General features: G+C 48.1%; 2 protein-coding genes across 2 annotated transcripts in view; one reads left to right on the plus strand and one right to left on the minus strand.

Annotated features, from left to right (window-relative positions):
- Nucleotides 1-1334: 1334 nt before the first annotated feature.
- arpc2 (actin related protein 2/3 complex, subunit 2) lies at nt 1335-12780 on the plus strand. The gene is made up of 10 exons (XM_084463289.1): nt 1335-1527; nt 3104-3138; nt 3432-3544; nt 5176-5221; nt 5717-5903; nt 6870-6963; nt 7205-7331; nt 7536-7636; nt 8230-8330; nt 12314-12780. The coding sequence occupies exons 1-10, from the start codon at nt 1454-1456 to the stop codon at nt 12333-12335; spliced, it is 900 nt and encodes a 299-aa protein (XP_084319415.1). The 5' UTR covers nt 1335-1453; the 3' UTR covers nt 12336-12780.
- A 2734-nt stretch (nt 12781-15514) lies between these two features.
- Nucleotides 15515-16876, minus strand: part of LOC311329445 (keratin, type I cytoskeletal 18) — a gene marked incomplete at its 5' end in the record, with an annotated part of 5791 nt that continues 4429 nt past the window's right edge. The window contains one exon of the mRNA XM_084463292.1: nt 15515-15620. Within this exon, the coding sequence (XP_084319418.1) occupies nt 15602-15620 (19 nt within the window). The 3' untranslated portion in view covers nt 15515-15601. The remainder of the gene's footprint in view (nt 15621-16876) is intronic.

The following is a 16876-nucleotide window of genomic DNA, read 5'->3' on the forward strand; positions in this document are numbered from 1 at the left end:
CTACCCTAAGCAGGAAGCACGGCGTCGCTACGTTCGTCCATCAAAGGTTGAACAGGACTCTCGTCGACCAATCCCCGACTGGCTCGGAGATTGAGTGGTTGTGCGTGGACGTTGCCGGCGTTAAAATCGTCAACGTCTACAAGACTCCGCCCTTGAGAATCACACCAGCGTATCTCCCAGTTCTATTAATACATCCATGCTCCCAGTCTTCCCCCGACCCCTGCCTCTATGCTGACGACTTCAATCGCCAGCAGGAGGACTGGGGGTTCAGCACCAATACATTCGACAGAGATAACCTGGCTGCTTGGGCAGTTAACAACAGCCTGGCCCTGCTGTACGATCCCTAGGGTGCAGCCAGCGTTGTCCCACCTTCCCATCCTCGCAGTCATCCAGCCCGCTGGCCTCCGCCGCACAGGAACCACAGCACGTCTCGCCTGCCGGGCCGTGGAGCCTGACCACCTGCTCCACGATAGGCTCACTGCAACAGCAGAGCCTCCCGGGCGTCTCAAGTCAAGACACCATTTTGTGCCGGCCGCACAATGCAGAGACCTTAACATCAGCGAGGCAGGATGGGCGGACCACATCTGCCGTGCGGAGTGGGAGGCAAACACCTCTAGACTCCATGATTTCATCCCGGCCGCCGGTCCTTCCCCTACAGGGATGGACTTACCCAGACCGGCGTGGGTGAGGCCTAATCGCCTCCGGACCGGCGTCGGACGCTTCCGCTCATCGATGCACAGATGGGGCTTGGCATCCCGTGCGTGTGTGGTGCCGAGGAACAAACCGCAGACCATGTCATCCAGGACTGTCCGATATTTTTATTTAACCATTGTTTTATTTAACCATTGTGTCCATATTCCGGACACCCAACGGAATGCAACATCATTGCCTTGTTGAACACTATTGACTTGACATGTTGAATTTATTCATGCCAGACCCAATATGGGTCTATCCTGCAACATTATAGCCCAAACTTTTATATAATGTCCTCACTCACTACCCAGTCAAACTTTTATATAATGTCCTCACTCACTACCCAGTCAAACTTTGCTTTGATGACCGTGGGGAAAAAGAATAGGCTCTGTGCACCAGCTCCACTACTTCCTGAAAGTCACTTGGCATCTTTATTTCCTGTCCTATATGATTGGATTAAGTGATTAATCAGGTGTGCGCTGGGTCTGCCTCACATCTGATTAATCACTTAATCCATTATAGGACAGGAAATAAAGAAGCCAAGTGACTCTCAGGAAGTAGTGGAGCTGGTGCACAGAGCCTATTGAGTGTAAATTATTACAGGCAGTTCTGTGAGCAACCATTCGGGGTCCTGAGGAAAACAAGCGGAAGAGAGACAGACAGGGAAGAAAGAAATCGCAGAACCTGAAACACAAAGAAGCCAGATTATATAAAACAAACTAAATAATCTGAATCCTATCCCCCTTAGTCTGAACCAGCGATGATCCTGTTAGAAATCAACAACCGGATTATAGAAGAAACGCTGTCGTTGAAATTTGACGGCGCATCCAACGGGTGAGAGATCATTGTTCCTCACTAGCTAGCTTAGCATTAGCTTAGCATTAGCTTAGCTTAGTTGAATGGCTAATATAAACTAGTTAGCTTAGCATTAGCTTAGCATTAGCTTAGCTTAGTTGAATGGCTAATATAAACTAGTTAGCTTAGCATTAGCTTAGCTTAGCTTATGGCTAATATAAACCAGCTAGCTTCATTCAATGCTTGGCCGGTATTTTCTATTATAAACAGTATAATAGATACATTTATTATAGTAAACAGTATATTTGACTCATTGTGCTCTGCAGGAATGATGGGAAGAGCTAGCTAGCTAGAGCTATCAGGAAGATGGGGTGTGTCTGGTTAGCTGGCTGGTTAGCGGGGCGGGGGTAGCCAGCAGAGCTATCAGGAAGATGGGGTGTGTCTGGTTAGCTGGGCGGGGGTAGCTAGCAGAGCTATCAGGAAGATGGGGTGTGTCTGGTTAGCTGGCTGGTTAGCTGGGCGGGGGTAGCTAGCCAGAGCTATCAGGAAGATGGGGTGTGTCTGGTTAGCTGGGCGGGGGTAGCCAGCAGTGCTATCAGGAAGATGGGGTGTGTCTGGTTAGCGGGGCGGGGGTAGCCAGCAGGGCTATCAGGAAGATGGGGTGTGTCTGGTTAGCGGGGCGGGGGTAGCCAGCAGGGCTATCAGGAAGATGGGGTGTGTCTGGTTAGCTGGGCGGGGGTAGCTAGCTAGAGCTATCAGGAAGATGGGGTGTGTCTGGTTAGCTGCCTGGTTAGCTGGGCGGGGTTAGCTAGCAGAGCTATCAGGAAGGTGGGGTGTGTCTGGTTAGCTGGCTGGTTAGCGGGGCGGGGGTAGCTAGCCAGAGCTATCAGGAAGATGGGGTGTGTGTCTGGTTAAAGCTAGTTAGCATTAGCTATCCTAGCCTGGTAACCACACTAGCCATCGCCCCTGGTAGGAACTTCCTCATTCCTTCCTCAAGCCTGGTCAGGTCTGTGCAGAGAGGCAAGCCTCAGCATCTTCTGTCCCGTCCTATTTGAACTCCTGGTATCTGCCTTGAGCTACACAACCCCCTCTCACAATCCTCTGACTTATTTAAACAGGACAACAACTGTGTATCTTTGCAATAGATTGATAAATGGTAAATGGACGGCACTTATATAGCGCTTTTCCACCTTAGCAGCACTCAAAGCGCTTTACAATGGCCTCTCATTCACCCATTCACACACACATTCACACACCAATGGCGGTAGCTGCCATGCAAGGTGCTAACCTGCTCATTGGGAGCGATTCGGGGTTAGGTGTCTTGCTCAAGGACACTTCGACATGTGGACAGTCGGAGCTGGGATTCGAACCGCTGACCCTTCGATCACTGAACGACCCGCTCTACCAACTGAGCTACAGCCGCCTCAATTGATATGCAAGGCCACTCAAAAGCACTATCATATTTACCTATCAGAGTTGCAAAACTACTCGATTTAATTGTCAGAACGTACTATGATTCAATTATATTCCCATGCGTAGTTGTTGTGTATTAAAACAGTTTAAAACAGTCCCCAAAGCCCATATTTGACATGAAACAACCCTCCCCACTTTGCAGGACCAAGCCAGAGGCAGTGGAGGTGACGTTTGCAGGTGAGCTCGTCATGTCAACACAAGCCTCCTAATCACATGGTTACATACACAGCGCATGTGATAACAACATCCGTCTTTAAACAATATATCATAGTGCTACACTTAAATGTTGGAATTAAACATTATGATTAAGATTAACTTTTACTTGTGGGACACTTAATTTGCAAGGTGATTTGTGTACAGTGAAGTGAGATGTGACGGTCTCTCTCTCTCTCTCTCTCTCTCTCTCTCTCTCTTTCTCTCTCTCTCTCTCTCTCTCTCTCTCTCTCTCTCTCTCTCTCTCTGCGCTGTAGATTTCGATGGCGTCCTCTACCATATCTCCAACCCCGACGGGGACAAGACCAAGGTTATGGTCAGCATCTCCCTCAAGTTCTACAAGGAGCTTCAGGAGCACGGAGCCGACGAGGTGACACACACACACACACACACACACACACACACACACACCGTGCTCAAACCGCGCCGCTCCGTACCCGTGGGAACCGTTACCGTGTCCGTTTCCACCTCTCGGGCTGTCGCGTTCCACGGAATGTTGTTATTGTCGGTTGCCACGATAGTTTGTTTTGCCTCTTCACATTTCTACTAAAGAACGGTTCTGCTTCACTCGGTACGGTTAGACGACCGTGCCGTGGGAACGGTTCTGCGAACTGTTCTGCGAACCGGTCCCGTGTGGAACCACCGTCGGAACGGTTACCCTGCGTGCTCAGAACGGGTCGGGCACCACAGTGGAAATAAGGCTTATGTAGGGTGTTTGGTGTTTTACCGTTCTTTTTGCACTGTTCCTTTATTGTATTTTACCGTGTGTTACTATGTTAGACAGGCTTTTACTTGACCCTTTTTATCTGTGTTTTTATCTTTTATATTTTGGCGTGTTGTTCTTGTACTGTATTTGACTGTGTGTTGGTATGTGTGTGAAGCACCTTGTGATCTCTATCTGTGACAGGTGCTATACAAATAAACGTATTGTTATTATTATTATAAGGGTGGTGAGAAGCGAACTCACAGCTCTCATAGCTTGAATTCCTCTCAGTTGATTTGTCCTCGAACATACTGTATATGGCATGCATCAAAAGAGCAGTGATTGGTTGGTTGAACATGCTGTACATGGCGTGCATCAGAAGAGCAGTGATTGGTTGGTTGAACATACTGTACATGGCATGCATCAGAAGAGCAGTGATTGGTTGGTTGAACATGCTGTATATGGCGTGCATCAGAAGAGCAGGGATTGGTTGGTTGAATCTTATGAGAGGGGAAGCAGCAGAGAGAGAAGTGTAAACCGCGGGCTGGGTCTTCTCTCTTGGCGAGTCAGCCTGTTCACCCCCTCTAGCGCTCACTCGCCATGTAAGGAAGAAAGCAGCAGCAGCAGTAGTGGTCTCTTGTAGAAACAGGAAGTGAGTCACCCCGGGGGAGGAAGTGCTGACTTAGACCGCTGTTGCAGCCGTGTTGATGTTCATGGCCGCCTTCCAGCAGCACTCGTCGTCTTAAGCTTTTAATGGGAGAAATGACATCATAAGGGATTGGTTTCAACTCATTTATTTCCTCCTCAAGTTATTTTGGTATTATGTGCTACTGACTCTTGTTTTGTTTTTTTTACACCACGACCGTTGCAGGGGTGAACTCAGCCTGCCTTTGAATCCTTATTTTTATTCATATTCAGCATTTAATGATCAAAAATGATGTTGCCTTTGGATTGCTAGGCTTACTTCAGGCTGTTGGAAAACAGTGTTCTTCAGAGCACCTGATCCCCGCCCCCACACACACACACACACCCACACACACTACGCACATTCATCACATACCTCACCTGGATTTGCATATAGAGTCTGCTTACTACAGACAATTCCATTGTGACAGGTAGCCATTTGATGTGCAAGCCGTTTATTTACTTACCCCTGCATTACCCCACACCCTGCGTGTTTGCACCTGCCCCATGGCTGTGTCCGCGTTTCACAGGAACGCTGGCATTGTCCCTAAACACCACCGACTCCTCCTCCTAACGCCCAGCTCCTCCTCACACCCTCCCTCCCTCTCTTTCAGCTGCTGAAGAGGGTCTACGGAGTCTTCCTCACTTCCCCCGAGGCCGGTGAGTGTCGACAGCCCCAGTGCACTCTGACGTGCCTCTGACAGGATGATTGACAGGTCGTCAGAACCGGCCCCGGCTGACAGAAGGGCCCCGGGGGGGGGGGGCCTCCGTCATTTAGGGACGAGCCGTCTGGCAGCGTGACAGAATAGAGTCCTCGAGGCCGGTCGGTTGTGTCACAGGATATTAAGATGGTTTCGATCGGTCGGCCTTTGTTTGCTTTGAACCTGCGTTGCACCTCAGGGAGCGCTGTTCAAGTTTGGTGTGTTTAGAGAAGGTAGATCTGACCCTAGACCAGTGCTTGGGTCATACGTGGACAGTATGTGTTTGTGGGGGGGGCACTCAGTTCAGTTTTAACAGATAAGTTAGGTTTCCCCCAAAACCAGTAACCCCATTGGTGTATCGAGCTGTAGATAAATGTAAACGTCCCTCCCTGTCTCATCCGTCCGATTGGCTGTGCCTCACGGCCCCCTGCTTTCTGATTGGTTGTCGTCCTAGGTTACAACGTGTCCCTGATCTACGACCTGGACTCCGTCCCGGACAATAAGGACGAGGTGGTGCACCAGGCGGGCATGCTGAAGAGGAACTGCTTCGCCTCCGTCTTCGAGAAGTACTTCAAGTTCCAGGAGGAGGGCAGGGAGGGCGAGCAGCGGGCCGTGGTCCACTACCGAGACGACGAGTCCATGTAGGTGGCCCACATACTGCCTGCTGGAAAACAGAAATAGATTAGAAATTCACCTGGGGGGAGAGAAAGGAAGGACCCAGTTTCCCCGCTGCCTAAGGCCCAGTTCACATACAACACTAAAGCCCAGGTCACATACAAGATTCCCAACGAGACTGGTTGCAACTTGCAGGAACCCAGAACTGTGCTTTGCAACATTCTGAAACTGAACTATTCACAGCAAAGCAACGAGCGGAGACTCAACCTGTCACTCAACCTATTTCCTCATCCAGCAACCCATTGTAGCTATTAGCTCTACTGTTATATTTTGTCCGCATTTGTTTAGTCTGTTCCACGATCGTCTGTCTTTTCTGTTCTAAAAATCAGTGTACAGTAGCCTCTCGTTAACGTGAACTAGCCGTTACTGGTTCCTAACGAACCGGTAGCCTACTAGCCCTCGCGTGAACCCAGAGAGCCTGACACATTGTTGTGTACACGCTCGCGCCAGCACACGGGGTAATCTCTTAACAAATCTCAAAACAAATCTCTTGAGACTCAATCAGCCGACCTGCGACGGCGTAATTCACGCCGCTGTAATTCCCCTCTGCAACATTCTAAAACGGTTTTGTCGCGTTGTGAATCTCGTATGTGAACTTTAGTGGGCTTTAGTCTTCCGCCAGGCTTAGTGGACGGTGGATAGACGCTAGCAGGACCCCCCGACGCTCAGGCGAAAGAGAGAGAGAGATGAAATGGAATTGTCAGTGTGTGCAGAAATCAATTACCTCGCCGACCAACATCGTTAAGTTTTTCGCTAAAGTTGTCCTTTGTGTCGCTGTCGAGCCGAGCATACCAGAGAGTCACGTGACTTTGTCTGTCAGTCGAAAACAAGAGGGACCCTTTTAAAAACGGATTTGAAAAGGCATCTGGGACTGTTCAGTTGGAACCGATGATGCTTTGGGACTTAAATCAAACCCCTCCCCCTGTGTTCAGGTACCTGGAGGCCAAGAAGGACAGGGTGACGGTCGTGTTCAGCACGGTGTTCAAAGACGACGACGACGTCATCATCGGGAAGGTGTTCATGCAGGTGAGAGACGGCGTGGCCCCGGACTAGGGCGTGGCCCCGGACTAGGGCGTGGCTCCGTTATGCTTCTCCAAACGAAATACAGCGTTTTTTCCCGCCAAAACCAGATCTCACTGAGTGTATGTGTGTGTGCGTGTGTGTGTGTATTGTGTGTGTGTATTGTGTGTATTGTGTATTGTGTGTGTGTGTGTGTATTGTGTATTGTGTGTGTGTGTATTGTGCGTGTGTGTGTGTGTGTGTGTAGGAGTTTAAGGAGGGCCGGAGAGCCAGCCACACGGCCCCCCAGGTGCTGTTCAGTCACCGGGAGCCCCCCCTGGAGCTGAAGGACACGGACGCCGCGGTGGGGGACAACATCGGCTACATCACCTTCGGTACGCTGTCACAGGCGCCGGTGCTGAGGGCCGTCTGGCCCCCTCCAGATAACCGGCCCCGGGGACACTCAGACCACATGGGAACAAATCCCCCCCCCCCCATATAACTGGGTCCCTCAACCAGCCCCTACACACACACACGTGATTGCGTTCATCTAACTTGACCTGGTTTGAGTTCTTGACGTGTTCGATTCCTCTCCTCAGTCCTGTTCCCTCGCCACACCAACGTCAACGCCAGAGACAACACCATCAACCTCATCCACACCTTCCGGGACTACCTGCACTACCACATAAAGTGCTCCAAGGTACCTAGAACCCTACCTAGAACCCTACCTACTACCGCATCTAGTACCTTAGAACCCTTAGTAGTACCTTTAACAACAACCTTAAAGGTGGGGTATATTTTTTTGATTTATGAAGCTGTTATTGTCTTTTTCAACACACATGCGTGTGTTTGAGAGAGAGAGAGAGGGAGAGGGAGAGAGGGAGGGAGAGAGAGAGAGAGAGAGAAAGAGAATGTAATCTATGGAGGCCACAGTGAGGTATTGTTTACTTGCTATTAAAGGCCGAGTCTGTCAACAGCAGATCACTTGATACGCTGATGATAGCCTTGTTTACCTCGTGATGAAGAATCTGACTTCACTGTGACTCAGACAGACAGAGCAGACATCTTCATCTTCATCTCCAGTGATCAGGCCAACGTATTGATTAACACACTTAATATTTTACTAATTCGTTTTTTATTTGATGATGGACACTGAATATGAACTAAGTGTTTTATTTCTATATAAACAAAAGCAAGTAGTGATTTGGTGTGTCCCCAGTGTACAGTACGTAGAAACGCCACCCATAACCGTGTCCCCCCCCCTGTCCCCCCCTGTCCCCCCCCTCTCTCCAGGCCTACATCCACACGCGCATGAGAGCCAAGACCACGGACTTTCTCAAGGTGCTCAACCGGGCCCGGCCTGACGCCGAGAAGAAGGAGATGAAAACCATCTCGTAAGTTCTCTCCTCCTCCTCCTCCTCCTCCTAGCTCGGCTCCTCCTCGTCCCTGTCCCCAGATATACAGGGTTCTCTAGAGCATGGGTTCCCAAACTGTGAGGCGCGCCTCCCCTGGGGGGCCCCAAAGAAATTCAGGGGAGGCGCGGAGAGATGGTTAGAAAAAAAAATAAGGAAAAAGATGTTTTTTTATTTTAGAATTTTCTATGGTTTTTATGAATGAAACGTGGTTTTAAAGGTCTTTTTTTTTTTTTTTAATGGTCAAATTTGGGGGGTTGACCTGAGGTAACTGGTCTCTCTCCGTGCCCGTCGGGCTGAGGTAACTGGTCTCTCTCCGTGCCCGTCTGGCTGGGGTGACCTGAGGTAACTTGTCTCTCTCCGTGCCCGTCGGACTGGGGAGACCTGAGGTAACTGGTCTCTCTCCATGCCCGTCGGGCTGGGGTGACCTGAGGTCACTTCCTCCTCTTCCAGGAACGCGTGCAGAGAATACCTTATTTTTTTCCCCTCAGCACTAGTCAAATAACTCCTGGCTAGGCAGTGCTCCTGTTCAAACTAACCTTGGCACCACCTCAAACCTAATCTAAACCTCAGAATTATAATAATACTCAGAATAATAATGATATTGACACAGCGCCTGGTGCGCTAATCGCTAAGCGCTAGTGGAGGGGGCAGGGTGTGGCCCAGCAGCTAATGTGAGTAGGGTAGGGCCTGATCCAGTGTGCTGGTCCCGGTGCAAAACGTGAAAACAACCACTTTATTTCGGAGAAGAATTCGGTTGAGCAAGCTAAATGACTAGTGTATTATTAACTTAACTTTACCCAGCTGCGGTTAAATGTTCCACCTGATCCAGTGTGCTGGTCCCGGTGGAGCGACTCCTTCTGCCTTTCCGTTGGTTCTGTGTTCTCAGGCTCGCGACCCTAGAATAACCTCGCGCCCGCCTCTTCCGACAGGGAAGGTCGGGGGAAGCCTCGGAAACGGTCAAAAACGTTCAAGAAGAAGAAGGAATTGAGTCTTGATTGTTGTTTTTTTCTATCTATATAGTCTAGAATTGCTTGACCTACTTTACCGCTATATAAGTGCAGTCCATTTACCATTTACCATTTACTTTGGACTCCATTTGATGGATGAATTTGATGATGTATTTAAATGAAAACTGTTGCTATACCAGCTGCTACAGTCTAACCAAACAAGAAAAACCATCGTTATCGGCAGTGTATCAGCAGATATGGCTCGTAGACGATCGGTATCGGCCACAAAAAAACATCCCTAGACAGAGCGCTTACAATCTGTGCCCAGCGTGAATTATTCTTGGCACGGTTGGAGAACCCGTGTTGAGCAGAAGCGTTCAGGTAGGCGGGGCTTACATCCGGTTCCACAAGCCGCCTACACCAGGGGCGCGGTTCCTCTTCTGTACCTTAACTTAGGGTTCAACAGAAACCTCCAACAAATAAACAAGTTGTAAAATGATTCGAGGGCCAATATGGCTAGGTAGCTACAGTACATGCGTAGCTAGCTTACTATATTGTCGCGTTAACAAAACCTAACCTGTTCGTTCATCTGGAGGAACAATAAGGGGCTGGCGTTCGTGACTGGGTGGCAGATTTTGCGAACCGGCAGTCCAAAAATGTATCAAACAAGCTCAGCATGTACTTGGGAACGCTAGCTAGCATAACCAGTTTGCTGGCATTTGGTTTTGACAACCGCTAAGATGATACGTCGCAAATCAACCGAGCGGAACAGTATAATTTGTGTGCTATGCAAGACGCAGATCAGGGTTCCCAGCGCAATCACTGACCCGTTCTGAAACATGCATCTTCATTCTTCGGTAATGATGATACTAGCGATGACACACACACACACACACACACACACACACACACACACAGCTTGGTAGTTGGCAAACTTAGCCAGCTAGCAGCATAGACTCTTTGCCGTTGTTCGTAGAACAGATAGAATTAGGAAAATCTACAACTGCCTCACTTGCTGTCTGGATGGAAACCATGGCGACCGTTCCCGCGAGTCCGGAGAGGAGGGAAAGGCACAAAGCTGTCGTCCCGGTAACCGTCAGACCCCACCGCGGAAAAGCGGCTCGTGACAGCCAATCAGGAGGGACCTTCTTGTAAAATAGCCAAAGAACTTCTCTGGGTCAGATTTAGAAGGGTGGCTAGGGGGTAGACTGAGGTTGAATCTGACTTCAGATCAGCCAACCGAAAATGGGTGATAGCAGCAGGAAGGAAGTGGGAGATGGCTAGTTTAGCCTCTGAAGCGCCAAAGACGTCAGGTTGAGATTTCCATATCAGTCCTGGCTGGCAGGAGGACAGACAGACTGGTCTGGAGGACAGAAGGACCCGGAGGACAGAAGGACCCGGAGGACAGGAGGACAGAAGGACCCAGAGGTCTCAGAAGGACCCGGAGGTCTGTCTCCTGGACACGATAGCGCTGGTCCAGTCATAGGATATGGTTGAACTGAGCCAAAACAACTCTAAACAGCTTCCTCTAGAAATTCTGAGAAGTGAGAAGCCAAGTAGTGATGGTGTGGGTGTGTGAGGTGTGTGTGTGCATGCATGCGTGTGTGTGTGTGTTGATGGGTGTGGGTGGGGGTATTACTTTGTCTCCTCCCTCTTCCCAAACTCACATATCTGATCATATCGCAGTCAAACAAGCGCTTCTTCATTCAAGCGGCCATTTTATCAGATCGTTTGATGACGGGTCTCAATTAAAAGATCATACGTCTCAACGCCAATCTTTTCTCTTCACTTCTGCATTCCGCACATCGCGCCCAATAACCGCCGCCACGCTTCGCCGCTTTCATCTCGCCGGGGTTAGCTTGACGCGTGTCGCCCGGCGCAACGAAACCAATCAAGTGGAGTGAATCAAATGCACCTCCGGTTGCTTTCGCGCACACTAGTGCGTGTTGAAGGGCCCCCGGGTGTGTTGGGTAGAGATGGGAGGGCGTGGCGGACGGGGCCCGGCTATGACAGGAGGGTAGATGTCTTTGTCGTAGCAGTACACGCAACAGCATGCCGGTGTGAGCAGCCATTGATTGGCCACTGTGCGGGGGGGAGGAGGGGCTTCCAACTCATACTTCTTCTACACTGTTAGCATTGTTTGAAGTGGATTGGATGGAATTTTTACAAGACCCCCATCCCAAATTCACACCCATCCAACCCAATACACACACGAACACACCCAGCTCAACTAACACAGTTTATGGTGTGTGTGTGTGTGTGTGTGTGTGTGTGGTCACCCTCCCACCCCAGCCAGGCCAAACAGGCTAGCCCTTCCCCGACCGTCTGAAGGTTAATGAGCAACTCTGTCTGCTACTAGGCTCCAGTGGTCTGGGACTGGTTCTGAATGGGCTCCAGTCGTCTGGGACTGGTTCTGAATGGGCTCCAGTCGTCTGGGACTGGTTCTGAATGGGCTCCAGTCGTCTGGGACTGGTTCTGAATGGGCTCCAGTCGTCTGGGACTGGTTCTGAATGGGCTCCAGTCGTCTGGGACTGGTTCTGAATGGGCTCCAGTCGTCTGGGACTGGTTCTGAATGGGCTCCAGTCGTCTGGGACTGGTTCTGAATGGGCTCCAGTCGTCTGGGACTGGTTCTGAATGGGCTCCAGTCGTCTGGGACTGGTTCTGAATGGGCTCCAGTCGTCTAGGACTGGTTCTGAATGGGCTCCAGTCGTCTGGGACTGGTTCTGAATGGGCTCCAGTCGTCTGGGACTGGTTCTGAATGGGCTCCAGTCGTCTAGGACTGGTTCTGAATGGGCTCCAGTCGTCTGGGACTGGTTCTGAATGGGCTCCAGTCGTCTAGGACTGGTTCTGAATGGGCTCCAGTCGTCTGGGACTGGTTCTGAATGGGCTGCTCTAGCTAGGGCCTGACTGGGTTGACCCTGAGTGTGTCTGTCTCTGACCATTCACTGTATTTGTTACCTTGCCTTCATTATTGTGGACTCATTCTGACGTGTGTGTGTGTGTTTGTGTTCACAGGGGCAAGACGTTCTCCCGCTGAGGCTGGCCTCCCCCCTGTGCCCCCTGGACACGCCCAGTCGCGCCACACTGAGACTCAACGCCACATTGGACAGGACCCCTGGCCCCGCCCCCCCGGCGCCCCCCCCCCCCTCCCCGCCCATCGTATCAAGCGTGTCCAGACTTTTTTTTAACGAATAATAAAGTTGGCTCCTTAGGGAAAATCCTGGCTTAAAACAAAATAAAAAGGGCATTCCTTGCTTTGCATAGTTAAAGAGAATTATTAGTCCTATATAAATATATATATGAAAAAAATGAAAATTTTTGATACGATATCTTTTACTCCATTTGGTACTATCATGCCTTGTTCTCTCTCTCCTTCCGATCCTTTGATGACCTGGGTATCCCTCCCTCCCTCCCTCCCTCCCTCTCTCTCTCTCTATCTCTCTCTTTCATCTATGCTTTCATGTTGTCTGTACCATCGTCATTCAAATATAATAAACCCGTCTTATAAAAAGCATTCCTGTGGCATGTTGTTGTGACGCCGTTTCCTCGGAACCAGCGTTGGTTCCAGACATTGGTTCCTCACTCCTCGAGCACCGTTCCACCAGACTGACTCTGGGGCGTGTTGTTTTTCCACATTTATATCTGATCTCCTCTTGAGAACCTTTCCAATGAAAAACGTTCTTTTTTTTGTTTGTTTTTTTAGTATGTTTCTTCGTCACACCCACACACACCCACACACACTCCCACACACACACTCCCACACACACACACGCCCACACACACACTCCCACACACAGGCTAACGAGGTGTGTACCCATTGGTGACGACGTGGTCAGTCTGCCGTTAAAACATCCAAAACCAAAAGGGTATATATATATATTTATATATATATATATAGAACCAGGGGTGAAAATTAACTTTTTGGCTCACGGTGAGTCACCTGCCAAGGGAACTGTAGATTAAAAAATCTACCGGTCAAGTATATATTTTTTTCAGAGAGCCTTCCCAAATCTAGTTGGAAATTTGACCTGCATTTGGCCGGTGGCAGGTGTTCATTTTCAGCCCTGTATAGAACCATTTAGAACAATAGAAGAACCCTACGGTTCAAAAGTGAACCATTCTTTGGAACCCTCAATGGTTCTATCTGACCTGGAAAGGGTTCTATAGCACATCCTTTTTTCAATGTGTTCTTCAGTTGTTCATCTTTTCAGAGTGTTTAAGTTTATTTTATTTGTTAGAGAGGGACAATGTACATTAAGAAAATTTTATAAAATAGAATGTAAATCTACTCAATTGTAGCCAAAAGGCTAGTTTACATTGGCAGTCCCCCTGCCAGAAATAATCAGCTTGTACCTAGTAAAAAAGATTAAAACGCAAGTACAAACACATTAGAAATAACATATAACATATAATTCAACCCTTGCAATATACACAGTTCATCCCCACATAGTATACACATCAGTGTTCACATCTTTGATTATCTATCAACCAGTTCCTAAGGATATATTTGAAGAGTTCATTAGCAAAAACAGATATGTGCATTTTGATACATTTTGATAAATCATTTTTTCAATCAAATGTCAACATTTAATATCAATTAAATAACAGTTGGGTTGTTTTGATTAAATAAAGAAGACTCTTCTTTACGTAATCAAAACCATCAAACTGTAATTTAATTGATATTTAATGTTGACATTTGATTGAAAAAATGATTTATCAAAATGTATTAAAATGCACATATCTGTTTTTGCAAATGAACTCTTCATTTAAAGGCATTGAATGAAATGGACTCTCTAAGTGTGTCTAAGTGTCCAGTACTATGTGATGTAGTGATGGATCATGTGACCTGAGTGATAAAGGTACACACAGGTGTGGGTGGAGGGGTTGTACTCTTGAGAAGCCTGAAACGTTTGCTTTCCACCTGCTATGAGCTCATTAAAATGCTTTACTGACACAGTCTTGTCTGTTTTATGTGCATGAAATGTATCTATAAAATGGTGTTTTGGTCACCCTTGTTTGAAATGTCTTGTATCACCTACTCCCTCCGAAAACAAACCTGTACATTGGAGCTGTGTCAAGATTGCATTGCTCAACACTGAATTAACTAACACAGCTCAACGCTGAATTAACTAACACAGTTCAACGCTGAATTAACTAACACAGCTCAACTGAATTAACTAACAGCTCAACTGAATTAACTAACAGCTCAACTGAATTAACTAACAGCTCAACGCTGAATTAACTAACAGCTCAACTGAATTAACTAACAGCTCAACGCTGAATTAACTAACAGCTCAACACTGAATTAACTAACACAGCTCAACACTGAACTAACACAGCTCAACGCTGAATTAACTAACAGCTCAACACTGAATTAACTAACACAGCTCAACACTGAATTAACTAACAGCTCAACGCTGAATTAACTAACACAGCTCAACGCTGAATTAACTAACAGCTCAACACTGAATTAACTAACACAGCTCAACGCTGAATTAACTAACACAGCTCAACACTGAATTAACTAACACAGCTCAACACTGAATTAACTAACACAGCTCAACGCTGAATTAACTAACACAGCTCAACGCTGAATTAACTAACACAGCTCAACGCTGAATTAACTAACACAGCTCAACGCTGAATTAACTAACACAGCTCAACGCTGAATTAACTAACACAACTCAACACTGAATTAACTAACACAGCTCAACGCTGAATTAACTAACACACTGTTACAGTAGCTTCCTAGCAACCCCAGAAAAGACGGCAACAACTTGTCTTGAAGTTAGAAATCTTTATTTTCACTGAGACAGATCTTTGAGAGAGATTACATTGGAAGAAATCTTTACACAACATCCGAATAGCTAACGATGCCGGGCTTCAAAACTTAGAGAAAAGACACAGGTGAGAAATGGGCTGGGTCAGGAGGTAGGCTCTGGTTTGGGCTGGTCTGATTGGTCAGCTTTTTTCTTATCTTTGACTTCCTTGTCAGAGTCAGAAGAAGAGGAGGAGGAAGAGGAGGAGGAGGAGGAGGAGGAGGAAGAAGAAGAGGAAGAGTTTTTCTCCTTCTTGGCTTTCTTGACTTTCTTGGCTTTCTTGGCTTTCTTGATCTCCCCTTGGTTTGCCGGGGCCTCAGGATTGGTCGAAGGTGTTTTAGGAGGCGGAGGAGCGGCTTTGTTGACCACGCCCTCTCCAGCTTTGATAGGGGCCTCTGTCTCCTTCTCTTTCCCCTCCCTGCTGGGGGGCTCTGACTTGGAGGGGGCCGCTTGCTTCACAGAGACGTTCTCCTTCTTCTTCTCCTTACTTTGTAGGGGTGGCTCTGAAGGGGACACAGGAAACAGGAAGTAGATCTCAGTCTCGTCTCAACGTCGCGTTGGATCAACCTCGTCCGTCTGGCCCCCGTTAGACTACTCTGAACACGCCCCCTTCCTCCGTCCCTACCACCTTCCTGTAGAGTCATCTCCGATCTCACAGAACCAGGACAGGTGAAAACACGCATGTCTTCGCATCGCTGACACCTGTCCAATCACGTCAGATCAGTGTTTACCCAGAGGGAGGGAGGACGAAGGGATTTTAGGCAACTTCTAACGGGGTCACAAAACTTAATCAAGCTCTTCTAGAGAGAGAGAGAGAGAGAGAGGAAATTCTGCAAGCAATAACATCACATTTCTGGATTCCATCCTCATCCTTCATCAGATGAACATGTGATCCAGTTAACATTGTGCTGGAAATGTCAATCAGAAGATAGGTGGGTTTACTGTGGCTTGATTGGTGGTGATTAAGGTGCTGCGAAGCTCAATGACATGATGAATAACAGAGTGATATTAGTTATACAGTATCTATAACCCACAAGGGACGTGAGCGTGAGATACTGTACACAAATCCTCCAAAATGACCTCTAGACGACCCGGCAGACGCTGTAGATCTGAGAGAATCCGGTGCTGGGTTTCCATAAGCATTGAGATCTTAATATCATCTGACTAATATTAAGATGGTCTTAATGCCAGAAATCCTTCTAGAAACCCATCTGGATAGGTCTGAGCAATATGGTGGGTTACTGCAATTCCTTCAGCTTGCCCTTCTGAAGAGCAACTGAAGGTCACCATATTGCTCAAGCCCATCCAACCGCTTCAGCTCTGCAGAAGAGCCTGGAGGGTGGATCTAGGGAGCGGATTTGGACTGGTGAGGCGAGGAGAACGTGAATGAAGCAGTGATTTATACATAGTGGAACGTGATAGAAATAGAACCATTGTGGACACGCAGAGGTTTCCGTCAGCTTCGGCCTGGTGTCCACAACTTACCTTGTCTGACCGCCTGCTGTAAAGAGAAGTCCGTGCTGTGGATGAGAAGAGGATGAGAGGAGGATGGTAGATCCACGACTAGCAGCCATGAGAGAGACTTCTAGAATCATCTATAGAGAGTTCTAGAGTCATCTATAGAGAGTTCTAGAGTCTTCTATAGAGAGTTCTAGAGTCATCTAAAGAGAGTTCTAGAGTCATCTATAGAGAGTTCTAGAGTCTTCTATAGAGAGTTCTAGAGTCATCTAAAGAGAGTTCTAGAGTCATCTAGAGAGAG

The sequence above is a fragment of the Borostomias antarcticus genome (genome assembly GCF_949987555.1).
Source record: "Borostomias antarcticus genome assembly, contig: scaffold_199, whole genome shotgun sequence".
Classification (NCBI taxonomy): Eukaryota; Metazoa; Chordata; class Actinopteri; order Stomiiformes; family Stomiidae; genus Borostomias; species Borostomias antarcticus.